An 18,406-nucleotide genomic window follows, 5' to 3' on the forward strand; every position below is an offset into this window, starting at 1 on the left:
GGTGATGATTGGTGCTCTTCCGCTTGCTTCAGCCCTTTCCAAGCGTCGAATCTCCAACGGCAACTGTTTCTTTTGCACCACCACTATGGAATTTGCCCGTCATCGTTTTATTTCTTGCGCCCTCGCTCAGAAAATCTGGTCATTCTTGTCGGCCGTTTGGCGAGCGGTGGTTGGTTTCTCGCTACGCCCGTTTGATTGAGTTTTTGCGCGGCCCAAATATCCCACACCGACACAGCCTCATATGAAGATCTTGTTTCACTTTCTTCGATATTGGGGCTGTTGGCATAACTAGACCATTCGGAATGCTTTTCTTTTTGATTCCGCCTATAATGTTCAGTGGCATATTGCGCGGCTTAAAGGTCTCTTGTATTGGCAGATAGATCTTCTCCGGCACTTTGACATGCTCCCTCAGGAGGACTTACGTCCCTGGCATATGGCAATTTCCTCTGTCTTTGCCATGACTTTGTAACTCTTTGGTTGTCTGGTTCTTGTAGAGAGTCAGTGTGTACACATGATGGGGTAGAGCCATCGTGTATCTTGTAATCATGCAAACTTGTACCTTTTTTGTAATTAATACAATTACCTTTTACGAAAAAAAAAAAGGAGAGAGAGGGGTCAGCAAACCTGTCTCTCTCACACAAAAGACTAAATATTGACAACCACACATGGCAGCCCCTAAATAGGCGAAGGTCAACCTAGAAAACTGGCCGACTTGCTACCTGATATGACTGAAAAGCTGCTCAATGTGCTGCAGTTGACATGCAGTTGACCAACTGCTGCGCGCTTGTTCTGCCTGATCCGTTCGACCTCTCTGCCCTGTTTGACTAACTGCTGCATGCTTTTTCTGGCTGACCTGTCTGTGTTGCCCGGCTTGTCTAGCTGTCTGAGTAATGCACCTAGGAGCCAATCCCTTAAGAGATCAGCCACGGATACTCATGCCCGCCGACCTATCTGCCTGTCTGACCTGCCTGGCTTGTCCGGCTGTCCGAGTAATGCACCTAGGAGTCAATCCCCTAAGAGATCAGCCACGGACACTTCAAGTCTTCTGATCTCATGGACACTCTAGGTCACCGACAAGACATCTTTTTATTGCTAGTTGCAGTAGGCATGGACAGAAGGAGAACAAGATGCAATAGTCGATCTCATGATCTATCACAATCCTCCACATGATCAGCTTCTTGATTTTGGATGCCTTGATCATGACCCTGATCAATGCCATGATTTCTTGTCACCTTAAACAGGCCCTAACACACTTTGGCTGACAGCCTTTAATGTTTGCTACATTAATTAAAACAGCTGGACTCATATTTTACTGTTTTGCTGCATTGGAAAGTTTAATGATTGTTGGTCTGTCAACACAAAACCGAATGATTGCCCATCAACTGCTGCGTTGCATGTGAACTCTGCTGCTTGTGCCATCGTGCTGTTCAAACCAACAAGTGCTCCATGACATTAGTGCTAGCTTATCGGTTTCTGAGTAAGGCAAGGTATTCTATTTAGATAAAGATCCTTTTGAGATCATGGATACTATTATGAGATTAGATATACAACGAGAGGTTTTCAAGGTGGCCTTTTTCGCCTCTCTTCTTATATCTCTCTAGATGTCTCTAGATGGACAAGGAGGATTCTTCCTTTTTATAAGATGATAGGCTTACTGTAATTTTAACATTTTGTGGCATCTGAGGTATGGATACTTCCCTTTTTGCAACTTGAGCAAGGTTCTTCACCATTCCAGTTTGTATGTTCATCAATGAGCTGAGAGAGCGAGAGTTGTCTCTTCAATCAGTTGAAAGCGTGAGAGTTACTTTAATGTTTCAGTTTTCATCATCCTTGAAAAGGCATCCTAGTAATTCAAGTATGCTCAAGTTTTTACACCTTTTGATCATTTCCATTGAACCATTTAAACTCTCATCTGTATCACTTGCATTGAATTCCTTCACTTCTTTTCTCCTTATTCTTCTTCTATGGTCTCCATCTGATATGCAGGTACATGCATGCATGCACTTACATTCATGTTGTCTCTCTTTTATTAGTTAAAATTAGAAGGCAACCATTTCTTCTTTAGCATGGTTTTTGTGCACTGCTTTTCTGAATGTTGTGCTCATTTGGCTACCTTGTATTTAGCAGCGGTGTGTTCCAGTGTTCCTTGATGAGGAAACTGTGCATCAGTATTACAATGGATATTGCAATAATGTACTTTGGCCACTTTTCCATTATCTCGGGCTCCCACAAGAGGATCGACTCTCTGCCACTCGCAGTCTTGAAGATCAGTTTGAGGCTTATAAGAGGGCCAATAGCAAATTTGCTGAAGTGGTTCATTCTATATATAGAGATGGTGATGTGATTTGGTGCCATGATTATCACTTGATGTTTCTGCCTAAATGTCTTAAGGACTACAACAACAATATGAAAGTAGGATGGTTTCTCCACACTCCATTCCCATCTTCAGAAATATATAGAACTTTACCATCACGCAGGGAACTTTTAAAAGCGGTTCTCACAGCGGACTTGATCGGGTAAGCAGTATGGGTCCTTCTGTGCATGAGAACCACCAAGGTCGATACAATGCTATCTTTGTGCCGAAATTGGTTTTCGTAATATGTATGCCATTGATATTCATTTATTTTTGCAGAGTCTCAATTCTGTATGAATGCCTTCCATTTTCTGTTCTTATTACTATGCTGTTTTTAAGTTGCACATTGATGCACATTTGTTTTGGCATCATACGTACAGCCCATGCAAAATTTCTACATTTGTGAATTGTCCATGTATAATAACCATAGACACGTAGCATTAACACATGTGCAAATACACAATGTTTAAAATGTCCAATTGATCAGTTTGCCCTACTTTTAAGAAGTCACGAAAAGATCTAAGCAAATGATTAACAAAGTAGATTTCCTTTCCAATTTAAATATTATCTGTCAAATTTCATGATGGCTGAAGATCTAGAAATAAATGGCTATAAGAAAGATTGCTCGAACTCTAAATTGGACATGGAACAAGGTAGGTATTTTTGCTAAAGCACCCTAATATCACCAAAATCCCCAGAAGAAAGTAATGGTTGTTTCCAATGAGCAAGTATACTAGGGCAATGCGTAGAAGGTGTACTCTTTTTGTGATTAAATTTGTGCTCTTATGTGGGAAAACTCGAATGCACTGCATACTTTTTCCCCCTTTTGGCTAAACCCAATTTCTTGATTAAGGTAAAATACAGAAGGTGATACCAAGAAGGTAATCATCACAAAAGAATGTATTGGGAACAACACACATATGCTCACACGTATGCAGACACACACTCCCTCTTTGTTGGAATGCAATATTTTGGGAATCGATAGTTGCCCCAATGTGCAGCTCTACAATCAAGGGCCTAAAAACAGAAAAAACATTTCAAATTGTTCATGTGGATTTTTCAGCTAAACCTGATTTCTTGATTAAGAAAGATACAGAAGGTGATACAGAGAAGCTAATCACCACAAACAATGTATGAGGAACAACACACATATGCTTGCACAGTTGCACACACACACACACACCATCTTTGCTGGAATGCAATATTTTGTGAATTGACAATGTACATCCTTAGTTGCCCCAAGGTGGAACAGCTATGATCAAGGGCCTAAAAGCAGTGAAAAAACATTTAAACTTGTTATTGTGGCAGCTTTTCAAGGAAAATCATACCCCTAAGAGGCTGGAGCAACAGACCCAATAGCTTCATGCTCGTGGAATGCTAGTGCCAATTAAAGAGAGGAGTATTGTGGGTGTGATAAGCAGTCCAAAACCCGATATTGGCACAAGAACTAAGCATAATCAAGATGTGATGTAGAATGTCCAAAATCGCTGTCCGAATGCAATAGCAGGAAATCTAGAATGAAGAAAGCGAGAGGTGAATAAGGAAATCTTGAGCTGTCAGACATGCCCAAAGCAAATGCACCACCCTCCCATGCAAACGAGAACGAATAGGAGAAGTTGGAGAATGGATATGTATTTGACTTGAAAAGGAAACCCACAAGGAGTGCTTCAACCAAATTAAAGGAAGCTTACTTTTCCAAATGACTGGAATAAAAATTTTCCATTAGGCAAGAGACTTATACAAATGCCATAGATGATACCATGCTTTTGAAACAATGGATGTTACTTCACAGCAAAAAAAACACTTTTAGTAAAAATGTTTACTGCAAATATGAATAAGTAGGACCTGGTAATGCAATTTCCAATCCAGCAACTGAATAAGTAGGAGCTGGTAATGCAATTTCCAATCCAGCAACTGAAATACAACAGCATTCCATTTAATTTGATGACCTAGACCCAAACTATACTTACGAGTAGCCTTTGGGAATGTTAAAACATAGCCTCTATCTTCAACATCATCATCAACCAAAGAAATGCTCAAATGATGTGAACAATATGCCTTATGAGGCAGAATTTGAGCCAAAGGGGGATGACATTCCTTGCTTTGAAAGCTTGATGGATACTTTCTACATACAGGATTTGCTGGATTAGGAGGATTACCTAGTCAACACAAATGTTTCATCTCATAGCAAATGGACAAGAAGGATTGCAATCTTCTAAATTCCCAAATATAACATGAGATATGGCTGGTGACTAGTGTCCAAATGTATCTGTGCAAAGGTAGGATATCAATGTCCATGGCTCCTTTGCTCCAAGAAAATGAATGATATGGACCTTTTGGCAATCACATGGATGTGTACATTCAATATATTCAGCCCCCCATGTATCTTTGGCACGTGAAAACAATTATACTTAAGAAGATGGATAGCCTTATGATTTATCTTGTTATTCCAAAAACATTCCATTGCCTTGGCTCTAAATTGTCGATATTAGAGATGACCAAGGAAAAAGGGGCAAATGAAATTGCACATTAGCCATAATAATGGACTAAAAAATTCTGAGGCAACCATGAAGGGCCGTGTAGAAAGTGTTCAATGGGCAATCTTATTATAGAGCTTAGCCAAGGTTCATTATCTTTTCCTTGTTAGATATATATGCCATTGAGCATACAACTTGATCGCAAGGCAACACTACATTGGACCTGAATACTTAATAGCAATCACATTCTTTCAATGGCAACAACTTGGATTTATTGAAATTGGCCCTTAGCTATATTGCAAGTTCATGTAACTCAACAATAAACATAATTTGTTACACATTCAATTGTGTATTGCAAAGGAAAAAGAAAAAATTGTTTGCATATGCTCAACTCACAAATGATGCAGTCCCAGGAATGTTACAGGCCCAAAAAATTGCAAGGGAGGCATCGAGACTTGAGACCAGCTGATCCATGTAAAGAAGCATTGAATGAGTAGCAATTGCATATTATGATACACTAAGAGGACATGCTTGTTCAATAGGTCAACCTAAATTCTAATTAGAGGATAAGGTATCATAAAGAAAACATCGTGTAGAGCCTTGTTCATATAAGCAATAGACCATGTACTTGAATTGTGGGCCAAATCTTGTTAATACATAACATCAATGAAAATTCCTTATAGTAGACTGTAGATCTGATGTCTTTTTTTGTTTTGGAGAAAAGAGCATTGCCAAAACACTTCGGAAAAAAAAAACCCAACACACAAGGTGTCAGGAACTTTTCCCAATCAGAGTGAATGTACCTTTACAAAAGCAAACTTTACCGTAATATAAGCCAAATGAATAAGTATACTTAAATATATACTATAGCCTAGTATGAATAATGTGATGAAGTACAAGGATCATCAATCACCAAAGGGTAATACATTCAAGGACTCGCGAAAGGCCTCAAACTTCTCACATGGTAAAGCCTTCGTGAAAATGTCTAAGATATTTTCTTGTGTGAGAGTATTCATATATCAAGTTGATCTCTTTGAGCTCTCCTTCTCTTTTTTTTTTTTTGTAAAAGGTAATTGTATTAATTACGAAAAAAATACAAGATTACTTGATTACAAGATACATGATGACGCTACGCCATCATGTGAAGAGGTTCCAGTACTACGAGTTGCAAAGTCATGGCAAAGACGCGGAGGAAATTGCCATATGCCAGGGACGTAAGTCCTCCCTAGAGAGCATGTCAGAATGCTGGAGAAGATCTAGCTGCCAATACAAGAAGCCCTTAAGCCTAGCAATATGCCGTTGAACATTATAGGCGGAATAAAAAAGGAAAGCATTCCGAATGGTCCAGTTTTGCCAACAGCCCCAATATCGAAGAAAGTGATACATGAGCTTCATATGTGGCTGTGCCGGAGTGGGGTATTTGGGCTGCCCAAAAACCCAATCAAAGGGGCGTAGTGTGAAACCAACCACCGCTTGCCAAATGGCTGACAAGAATAACCAGACTTTCTTAGCGATGGGGCAAGAAATAAATCAGTGCCGGGCGGATTCCACAGTAGTGGTGCAAAAGAAACAGTTGCCATTGGAGATTCGTCGCTTGGAAAGAGCTGAAGCAAGAGGAAGACCACCAATCATCACTCTCCAAAGAAAGACCTTATATTTGAAGGGTGTCTTGTTCAACCAGCCCTCCATCACAGTTGCCCTCCACCATGACCGGGATTTACGCAATCCCCATAGAGTATTCGCTTTAGTAACCAGCCATTGATGATCTTTAATCAGAAGATGATACACTTGGTTAGCAGAAGCTTTGTTTAAATTCAGCCGGCCTTCAAAGTCCCAGTCCTGCCAGGGATGATCCGAAGCAAGGGCAAAAAAGGGTTGTCTGCTCTGGAGCACCATCAAAAGCTGTTCCCATAAATGCCTATATCCACGAGGGATCCTAAAAAGCCTCCTAGCTGTACGAAACGATATTAGCACATTGCGACTCGCAAGGGTGGCATCCGCGACTGAAGATAAGCCCAAACGTGCCATCCGGTTGAATTGTGATCGAAGCTCGTGTTTACCTTCCCATGAAAGTAATCGCAAGACTGCTAGCAATTCCAATTGAAAAGAATTAGTAGCTACGCGATCCTCCACTAGATGCCACTGAGCCTTTTGGAGGACCAGTTTCCAGGAACATACCAAATGAGTAAGCAACGACGAAGAAGAACTAGAGAACCGCGAATCAGCATTAAGAACATGCCACCAGGAACTCCGGATTTGGGTATTGCCATACAGAAGCCCATGATCCTCAAGGAAATAACGGGCTATAATGACCCACGGATGATGATTCGAGCACATGGCGCGGAAAAGAGACCAACGGAGTGCCAGCATGTGAGTATGGGCATCTAAAATAGCCCCTCCACCCATGCGTTTGGGGGTGCACGCATGCAACCAAGAAATCCAGGAAATACCTGCATGCAATGAATCCTTCTTCCATAGCATGAAACGAATAGACTGAGTAAGAGCATTCAGAAACGTAGTAGTCCAGGGCAGTAATGGCAAGAAATATGTGAGGATTGGTAACATAATTGTCTGGGCTACTTTGAGGCAAACATTGAAGGGCCAGGACTGAGACTTCCAATATAGAAACTTAGCCGCCATTTTCTGAGAAATCCACTGTAGAAGCTGCTTTGGGGGAACATCAACACCCAAAGGGTACCCAAGATGCCTGACAATGGAGCCACGAGGAATAACCATACCCTGCCAGTCCAAGGACTGCAAATTCGACTCCGTGCAGCTGAGAATGGCTGATTTGAACGCATTGATGCGAAGGCTAGACGCCTGACCAAAGAGAGCCCAAACATCCAATGCTTTTCTAAGGTTATCCTTGTCCGCACGCAAAATCATAAAGTTGTCGTCAGCCAAGGTTTGACTAATGAAGTGCTGTCCAGAAGGAAGCGACAATCCAGCCAACTGAGTAGAAGCTGCCATATGAGATAACATCGAAAGAACTGGATGAGTCGCAAGGGCAAAGAAGAGAGGGCTCAAAGGGCACCCCTGTCTGACAGAGCGGGCAAGGACAAATGGCTCAGTAACACCTCCATTCAGCATGACTCTCGAAGACGCCGCAGCAGTGATGGTGTAGATTAGACGAGACATTCGAGCACCAAAGCCCATAGTAGACATAAGTTCAGCAACGAAAGACCAGTCCAGATAGTCAAAAGCCTTTTCCAGGTCCAATTGAATCAGTACGACCTCCTGATTAGAATGCCTTGCATAATCAATTGCCAGTTGCGCGTTTAATATATTATGTAGAATGTTTCGGCCCTTAATGAAACCATACTGGAGAGGGTGCACAATGGCAGGGAGATGCTTATGGAGCCGATTCGCCATTACTTTGGAAAAGATTTTATACATAGAACCCATCAAAGAAATTGGACGCCAATGTTTCAACGTAGACGGCGAAGGAACCTTTGGAAGCAGTTTAATAAGTCCTTTCCATGAGGAAGGCATGATCCCCGTTTCCCACACTTGCTGAAACAAAGCCTTCAATGGTTTCACCAGTTGGGTAGCAAAAGCCTCAAAGAACTCATTGGTGAGACCATCCCAACCGGGACTTTTATCCTTGGGCAAGTGTAACAAACATCCATAACCTCTGTCTCACAAATATCTGACTCCATAGTAGCTTGCATATCCTGCGGAACCTGATTGCGGACCAGGTCATAAAAAACCGAAGGGGCCTGAGTAGTTTGGGCTGCAGGTGGAGACGTGGAACCAAGAAGGTCGCAGAAATAATTCCTACACATATGCATAATAGTCTGTGGATCAAGGATCAGGTGGCCTGCTGCATCCTCGATTCTGGTCATATTCTCCCGAGCAGGAGAGGCATGGAGGGCTCGAAAGAACTTATGAGTCTGACACGCACTATCTTGCAAAGTCTCCGTTAGATGTTGCAATTTGGCCTGCTGATACGATTTCAACTGAAATTCTTTAATAAGATCAGCTAGCCGCATTACCAGTGCTAGCAGAAATGCCTCATCCGGAGTGTCCACGAGCAGAGAATGAACCAAAGCCAGCAGGTCCTTTGTTGCTTGTCGATGCCGCCTACAAAGAGAGGCATGATGGATTCCATACTGCCGAGCAACCCGCTGCACATTAGAGAGCAATCTTTCAAATGAAGCAGTGCCCTGAGAGGAGAAGTCCAATAAGAATCTATCAATCAATTGCTGCATATAGCCCTGAAAGATTGCATGCTTCAAGTAAGACGAGTTGAAACGCAAAGGGAGTCTCTCCAGAAATTGCTTGAAAGGTGCAACGGGTTGTGTAAGCAGCTCAAGCTACAGAGGGAAATGGTCCGACAAGGCATATTACTGCAACACTTTCATTTCGAGCATCTCAGGAAGAAAATCATCATTCTGCATGATGTATATGCGGTCTAACCGTGACCATGTTGTTGCATACTGGGCAGAATGGAAAGTAAAGCCTGTAGAAGACGGGTGTAGCCAGGACCAGAGATCTTGCTGAAGAACAGTAAGAGCCAACTCATGCCACATACGACTTTCCGGCGCGTCCATTACCGAATGCTCCGATGTGGACTGGGAAGAATCAACACACATATTGAAATCCCCCATCAAGAAGCCTCGTCTGCCAAGTGAGAAGGAGGTCTGCAAAGTCTGCCAAAGCTCCCGGCGAGATAAAGGATCATTCGGAGCATAGAGACCAAGTAACCATAAGATCTCCCCTTCGAATAAAATTTGAATCACCAGAAAGCGGCCATGCACATCATTTTTAATAAGAACAGGCTGATATTTGTCATGTACAATCATGAGCACACCCGAATAATGCATGGCCTGTGTCCCTGCATAGAACAAACAAAAGCCATGGCAATCCACAACTTTTCCGGCTTCCCCGTGACTCTTATGCTCAACAGCACACAGGATATCCCACTGATTCTCATGCAATACAGTCCACATGGCATGTTGCTTGTGGCGAGAACAAATTCCTCGCACATTCCACGTGGCTATTTTCATGTGTATTCAAAACAAAATCAGGTAGGAGGCAGAGCTTGCCTCGATTTGACTTTTTCTGCGAGAATGTCCAGGACTCCCTCATCCTAGAAATCCGCCAACACAACAAAAGAGTTCTGAGGACCAGATTTGGAGGTAGATGGCATATCTGTTGGCTTGGGGATGGAACGGGGATAACGACGATCCCACGGGGTAATGACGTTGCCTCTTGTATCAAAAGCCAGCTTAGCAGGTGGACCCTTTGGACGATCCGAATACATTCTCTTGGTGGTCTGAGGACGGGGAGAAGAGGAAACCATAGCAGGAGCAGATCGCTCGGAAGACAACATTTCCTTCTTGCGTATGTAGGTACGCATGGAATCTTGTGAGGTAGTAGGCACAGCATTCTCCATGCCAGCAACAACCCTGTTGCCTTTTTTTGCACGTACTTCAACCCAGTCAGTGGCACGGGAATCCGGACCCGAAACCTGTTGTTTACCTTTGTCCAGAACTTTAGGTGGGTGGATAGCATCCTGCGACAGAGCATCACACACCATATCTTCCATGGACAACGCAACATGGCCAGCATTTGAAGTGTGTTGCTGCTCCGGGCATTCGGCCATAAAATGCCCCAATTGTCCACAGGAAAAGCAATGTCCTGCAAAATTACCCCATTTCAAACGAAAGTGTAACGGATGCATGCCAGAGCAATTGAGACATAACCAAGCAGGCCTTTTCCTTGCAGTGTCCCATAAGATACACAACTGGTTGCGATTCATAGCCCTTAGACTTGGAGGAACCAGAACAGTGCCCACAACGGCCATAGCGTCCTTCAACAGTGGCCAATAGACAGCCGGACAATTTTCCACTTCAACCCAGACAGGGCATTCACGTTGCAGCAGACGCTGAAAATCTGCCATTGGGCGCCATGGTACAACATGGACCAACCGGCGATCAAAAAACAAAGGCAATTTAGATAGGAGAGCAGCACGATGCGTCTCAGATTTCAACAGCACCTCAAAAAACCCTCGGGGCCCAACAAAAATCTCTTCAACACATTCTCCTTGTAGCAGACTGTGCAGCCACTGGCGAATACGGGAAAGTAGTGGGATTTGACGAGTGAAGAAGAGTATCACAGCGCGATCATAAAACACCGAAAAGGATCGCAGGACAGTTTTCGGGTCCATAGTGGTTTCCAGAACATCGTCAGTTGCAAAGTCAGAAAAGACTTCCTGATTATGTTGAACATAATCGCCAAGCAAAGTGTTGGCAAATTCCAGCAAATGCTCCCAGTCAACATCCTGAGAGTCCATAGAATCCGAAGCAACCTGAGCATAGGAACGATCCTGATGATCCACTGTTTCATCCGAAGTATGCTTGGTACGTTTACCCGCAGGCTGGATGTCAGGACCAGGGGGCATCTCTTCGGTGCACGGAACCATATCCTCAGGCTCCTCAGTATCAGAATCCGGACCAAGCGCTACCACCGTTTGGTCTATAAAATCCAGTTCCAGACCAGCCATATTGTATCACGATTGGATCCCGAAGGAGGACTGACACGCGGTGAAGAGCGGGAGACGCGACCTTGTCCGCCGCAGTCACGACCTGTCCCAAGAGGGCGTGCGGTAGGGCACAACCCTAACAGTGCAGGGGCAGGAGGGTGGAACACAGGGCGCACAGGCCTCTCTCCCTTCCCCCCTCTCTCTCTCTGTGTGTGTCTTGTTGCAGCACAGGTCTCTGTCTGCTGAGTTAGAAATCTGCACCCTTGAAAGCTAGTTTCTCATACGGCAGACGCCGACCCTCTGCTGTATCACATAATTTTTTCTGCTGTGCCAGAAACCTAGAAGACTGCGTGCCAGTCGCTCTTAGTACAGGGGCTTCGAAGGCGAGACGAGACGGGGGACTGACGGTGAAGTCTGACGGTGGAGTCAACAGTGCAGCCGCCTGTTATACAGATGGTCGGGGTCGTCGGGCAGGAAAACGGAGCAGATTCGCAAGGTCAGGTCGCTCCTGCGCAGGGTCAGGTCTCAGGGTTAGGTCGCAGGGTCAGGTCGCAGGCAGGGTAGGGAAGCGCTCTCAGGGAACCAAGCGGACAGACGAACAGGGCAGGGAGGCGCTCTCAGGGAAAGGCGGACGGACGAACAGGCGACGTGACGGGGCGAACAGTTGTGATAGGGCGAGCGGGCGAAGAGGCGAACTGACCGGGTGCGCGAACGATTGAATAGGCGAACTGACCGGGTGCGCGAACGATTGAATAGGCGAACGGACGTGACGGGGCACGCGAACGAACCGACGACGTGACGGGGCGGGAGAAATCAACGGCAGGGCACCGAACGAACCCTGCGCAGGTCCGACGACGAGCTCCCGTTCTCCATCTCCTCTCTCTCTCTCTCTCAGCTCTCCTTCTCTCTCTCTCTCTCTCTCTCTCTCTCTCAACCCTTGCATAAGATCTCTTTGAGACATAATGGTAATGAATCTCAATGTGTTTCGTGCGAGCATGAAACAAAGGATTTTGTGCTATTGCAATAGCACTCTGATTGTCCGAGAGAATGGGTGTAGGACCCTTCAATAAAATTTGTTCAGCTAACAATCTGCGTAGCTATACACTATTGTTGTTGTGAATGTTGCCATGTATTCAGCCTCAAGGTGAGATAGCCACTGTAGGTGTTTTTTTTGCTAAGCCTTGGGATGCATGAACAGCCCAAAAAGAAACAATATCCACTTGTAGATTGCGGAGTATCCAGCCCAATTTGAATCATTGTAAGCTTGTAGCTGCAAGTCTCCTCTCTTGGGAAATAACGAGGCATATGTTTGAGTACCTTGCAAGTAACGGAAGATCCACTCTACAGCTTGTCAATGAAATATTATCATCCTTTTCAGACTCTCTCTATCTTTGTAGAGGCTTTGTAAGAGAAGAGCAGGTTCTCTACTTTGTCTTTTGCTTCTGTCTCTGATCTATATCTACTTGTGCTTCTGACTCTGGCTCTATAGCGGCCATGTAACAAGGAGAATAGTACATTCATGCCTCTATCTCATTGTCAGAGGTAATTTCAGAAGTTATTTTTGGTTCTGGCAAAAGATATTCGCCCATTGATAAAGAACTTGCATCTTTCAGGAGTTGACTATTTTGCCAACCAAATGTTTAAAGTGCACAAATACATTTGACTTTGCCTGTAGGCCATACATCCATGTGTAACAAGAGTAGTCATCTATAAAAGTGACAAAGTACAAATGATCATTAAGAGATCTAGTCTACATAGGACCACACACATCAAAGTGTGTTAGCTTCATTTTCCGGATAGCATGCATTGCACCATCCTTCTTAAAAGCAAAGTGATGTAATTATCCAAGTTTGCGTCCTCACATGTGTGGGAAGGTGGAGTATTAACTGGAGGCAAAGTATCCATTATACTAAAATGCCATTAGACTACCAAAGCTCATATGACCATATCGAGCATGCCAAAGCTTCGCATTCTACATAGGGGGAGTAAGTGTACTAATTGTTAGAGCATGATGAGGTCTCCTCTCGTAAGTATCTTTGATAATACATTTGTTGGCTTCAAGGATGGCTTAAAAGAATAATAAAAGCATAAACAATACATCCATAAGCTGAAAATTTGATCCATCTGCAACAACGATCACAATTGTACGAATACCAGAGACATCATAACTAGAGCTGTTTGCACAAGAAACTCTCTTTCCCATAGGGGTTGATTGCATGGATGTGAACAGATACTTTTGAGAAGTGATTTGGCTAGATGCCCCATTGTCAAAATGTCATGTATGCTACGTTTCGGCAGCATGAAATGCTTAATCAGCCATAGAAGTATCATAATTGCAAGTGAGAAACGCATAATCCTCCTCAACAAAGTTGGTCGAAGCATCACCATCTGATGACCAGGCGGCTGATGTTTCTTGGACAGCCAAGCCAGAATCCTCAATTTTCTCCTTTTCTAAGCTCTTTCTACATTCATCTATGTAGTGGTCAGGCTTCTTAGAGTAGTGGGAATTACCCATCTTCTTTCCCTTGTTTGTTTCTTGAGTAGCCTTGCCAAATGGCTGCCCCATTTTCCTTGGTTGGTTGCCTTTGCTTTTGCCTTTATACCTAGAAAGCATAGCTACATCACTTGATCTCAAAGCCATATTCTTCGGAGTTTGTTTCTCTTGCAAAAGGAGACCAATCAACTCCGTAAATGTGAGGGGTTGTTGTGCCCTCTCAAAGGAAAAGTCAATGAAGTACAAAAATCGAGATAAGACTTTGGAAGAGAGTTGAGTGTGATGTTGACCATATCTTCATTGGATATCACCTCATCAATATTCAACAATTGTGCACTTAAATTGTGTATGTTGGTAAGGTGATCTATCATGCTGTCACCCTCATCCATGTATGCATTTGCCAACTCTCTTCTCAAGTAAGAGATTTTGGCCTCATTCGTGGCTGCAAACATGCGCTCAAGAACATCCAATGTTGCCTTTGAGGTCTTGCAAGATTGAACATGATGTATTATTGCTCTTTTGATGGATAGAGCAATTAAGGACAAGGCGTGTGCATCTTTGGAGTCCCATCTTCTTTGTTCGGTGTAGGAGGAATAGGGGCAGTAGTAGGGGCACCTTGCTGTACTTTGGCACCTCTTTGAGCTATTTGAGGGGCAATTCCTCCCGGTCTAGCCAAATCACTGGTCGCATAATCCCGAAGATCTTTAGCAACCAACAGATTGTGTACCATGAAACTCCACAAAGTAATTGGTGCCATCCAATGTGTCCTCGAGTAAGGACATTGAAAATGTTGCTTTGATCATTGTGATCTTGTCGTACCATTGTTGTGATAAAATGCACAAAATCTGCCAAAAAACACTTCCAAGCTGAAGTGTGAGCCATACTTCCACAAGTACCGAAATCCCAACACGGGATAGAGAATGCAATCTCAAAATTGTTCCAAAACTGCCGATTTTTTTTTTGGCCCAAATGCCTCGTAATGCGTGCCAACTCTGCACAAAACAGCAATTCACTGCTGTACCTTGGAATGCATGCCCAAAAATTGAATTTCAGCAATTTAATGCTGCAAATTCCCAAATTCTCATAAATTTCTGGTCCCAAACTGTACCAACCAGCAATTAAATGCTGTACTTGCACCTATTTTCTGTCTTGGGATGTCTGAAATGCAAAATCCCCAAATTTTAGGTGGAAATTCAGACTTTTTACAGTCACATACCAATGTTGATGATGAATCCAGAGATTTCGGCACAGATTGGAGTCGATCTCACCAAAACCTCAAATTTCTTTTGCGTATATTGATGAAATTGCACAATGTCTGCAATTTTGTTGGTGATGTGTGCAAAGGACCTGAAGTCCTAGCAAAAGCCCCAAATTGTGGAGTCCTCTAGATGTGTGCAAAGAGACCAAATGTATTCGAGATATGCTAGACTATCCAAGACAAGCAAAGAGTGATGGGCACAATGCCGGCGATGGTTATACCTTGCGTGGTGGCTGGCAGTTGGTGGCAGAGGCAGCTAAGAATAGAGTAGGTGGCATAGGCGGATGACCAGGTAGGAGACGTAAGGGGTGCAAGGGGGAGGGGGAGTAGGTGACATAGGTGGGACAAGGTAAAGTGTAGGATGGCGCAAGGCAGAGCATAGGGCAGTATAGGGTAGAGTGCAAGGCGGTGCAAACGGTGTAGGGTGTTGGAGGTCCTGGACAAGCTAGCCTGTGGCAAGGGTGGAGGTAATGATTGCTAGTGAGCAACAAGTGGAAGCTGTTGGCAAGCTTTTTGTAGCTTCTTGCACTTAGCTCTTTCCTCTCCTCTTCCTTGGTGGCTCAATGACGGTGCTCCTCCTATCAGGTGGAGTGGGCCATGGCGAGGTAACAAGATCTTGTGTGGTTGGCAGTGTCGATGGTCGCGATTCAGTAGCTCCGATATGAAATGTTGAAATTGACCATGGAGGAGAGAGAAATGAGAGACAATAGACAATGCTAGTGAACGTAGAAGAAAGTGTATTCTGTCATGAGGACATGTATTTTTGAAATCTCACTTAACATGTGGATTAATTTTTAATCATATGATTAAGTATAACCTAGGCCACCAACTGGCACCAAATACCACCAAGTACTTGCACTCTAACCAAGTACTTGATTGCAACTTGGGACTATTGCATTATTGCTGAAATTGTTCTCAGCAATGAATTACAACAAGCATGTCTTCACATGGTGATACGGGATCAAGTGGAGAGGATGCATCACTCCTTGTTGGTCAATCACACGTGGTGAAGGGGGAAATACAATGACTCATGTTGGGCACGGTTCCCAGCATAGACAGCATGCTGAAAATGTGGGAAATGACCCAAATGTTGACACTTTAATACATAAAGAGGCTGATGACCAGCAAGGGGCTAAAGAATTTGATAATAGCTTCAAGGATCGAATGCGTATAACATCAAATCTTTTTATTGAATTGGCAAAGGATCCCCAGTTTACTCGATTCTTGAATGCCCCAAAGAAGGATAGCAAAGGCAAAGAGAAGAAGACACCTTCTATAGCTTCGGGACAGCCACAAGAACCGAAGGAAATGCCTAAGCCTTCTTTAAAAGAGCCCAAAGTGCCCGATGAGCACAAAAAGTTGGTATCCGTGGGGCAGCAAGTGCAAATGCATGGCCAACTTGGTAGTGCTAATACATGGGAACATGGGCAAGGCAATTATACACATGCAAGCATGGGACAGCAAGGATACTTTGGTGGTGGTACCATTTCTCATACTATGATCGGACAGGCACCGCATACAGGAATGTATGGCACAAATCCCTATGGTATACCACAGCCAATGCATGGCTCACAATACCCAATGTATCTGGGTAATGCAAGTGGAATGGCTAATCCCATCCATGGCAGCATAAGCATGATGCTTGGGGCACAAAGGGAGCCATATGGATATGTATCGGCATCCCTAGGGACTGTTGGAGCACAAGGATGTGGTGTTGGTCATGTAGGTGCTTCAGATAGTGTCGTTTTTATGCAAATACAGCCAATGCACCCTTTTTGCAGCAATCCATTTATGATAACTTGACTCCCATAGGTCCGCCGAAGGATTATGATGAAGGTATACTTCACCTACTCATGGAGGGGTAGTGTGAGATAAGAAGTAACTGGCAACAATGCATCCCAAAACTTCTTATTGTACTGATCCAAGTTGCAGTCTTTGGAATTCCAAGATGTCATAATGTTTACTTCAAAGGTACTTGTCAACCAATTTGAAGCAAACATTTGCTTGAACAGGATCCAAGTGGTATGTGACTTCCCTTGAATAAGAAGTGTAGACCACCACTGCAATGCATTTCCCTTTAAAAATGTGGCTGCCTTGCATACCTTAGATGCCTCTGTGAAGTTGCCTCCAGAATAAGTTGCATCAAACTATTGAATAAAAACAAGTGCTTTCAGCCTATCTTATGCACCACCGAAAGGCTTAAATTTCACGCTTTTGAGTTTGCCAAAGGGTATTCGGGATTTTTACATTAAGTCCATTGTTTCTAGCATGTCTCAGCTTTATAGAAACTGCTACTATAATTGACACATTGCTGTGTGGAAAGGATGCAAGATTCCACGATGATGATGCCAAGTCACATGTCAAAGAGTCAAAGACTGAGAAAAAGGGTAAATCTGAAAATAAAGCCAAAAATCAGGGCAGATCTGGAAAATAGGGTTGGAAAGAGGAATAGATCACAGAGAAACAGTGGGAAAAGTGATACATGACGTAGGGAGCAGATGGCTGCAAATAAATGCTATATTTGTGAACAGGAAGGGCATATGGCACGCAGCTGTCCTAATAAACAACAAGCTAAAAGGATGATAATAAGGGAAATAAAGACAAAACCACTGCTGGTTTAGTGCTTGATGTAGTGGCAGATCAGCCTAATCAAGATAGTACTAGACCTTGCAAGACATGGGGCAAAATTAGAGATCACTATGCATTTATTTTTCATGATCTAGGGGCACGGTCAAATTTCATCTCTCTTGATATGGCAGCCTATTTAGACATCAGAGAGGATGAGATGGGGCCCATGGGTGAGATTGGTATGGCATGCAAGGGACATGCAGAGCTGGTCACTTCTATCATTGGAAAGCTTCGTTTGCACATTCAAAGTTATGTGGACAGCGAAGAGTTCTTTATTGCTCCATTGGAAGGATGTGATGTCTTGCTTGGTATGCCTTGGTGTCATTGTGTGCATGCAGTGATTGATACTCATGATATTATTGTGACCCTCTTCCATAGAGGCAAAGTTCATACTTTGGATGTAAAATTGAAAGGGGAATCTGTATCTATTGTATCTACTTCTGCTATTTCCAAGGTAATGAAAAATCATCTTTTAGCTTACTAAGAGAGCAGCTGATCGTCATAGGCGTGCTTTGTACTTTACAGAGGGAGATTATGTATTGCTGCGATTTGAAAAGGCATGGCTGAAAAAGATGAAGGGCAAAGAGCGATTGCATCCAAAGCTTTTTATGAGATACTATGGGCCATTTCAAGTGTTGGAGAGAATCAATGATGGATGCTATAGGCTGAAATTGCCTCTACACTGGTGGATACACAATGCCTTTCATGT

At 43.5% G+C, this 18,406-nt stretch overlaps 1 protein-coding gene across 1 annotated transcript in view; it reads left to right on the forward strand.

The window, feature by feature from the left end:
• The window catches only part of LOC148009557 (alpha,alpha-trehalose-phosphate synthase [UDP-forming] 1-like), a 199,563-nt gene that overhangs the window by 63,950 nt on the left and 117,207 nt on the right, over window positions 1-18,406 (forward strand). Inside the window, exon 3 of the mRNA XM_087673029.1 lies at window positions 2,128-2,516. Coding sequence (XP_087529155.1) covers window positions 2,128-2,516 — 389 coding nt within the window. The remainder of the gene's footprint in view (window positions 1-2,127; window positions 2,517-18,406) is intronic.

The sequence above is a fragment of the Lygodium microphyllum genome, chromosome 30, assembly GCF_053477565.2.
Source record: "Lygodium microphyllum isolate KBCC chromosome 30, Lygodium_microphyllum_v1.1.10, whole genome shotgun sequence".
Taxonomy (NCBI): domain Eukaryota; kingdom Viridiplantae; phylum Streptophyta; class Polypodiopsida; order Schizaeales; family Lygodiaceae; genus Lygodium; species Lygodium microphyllum.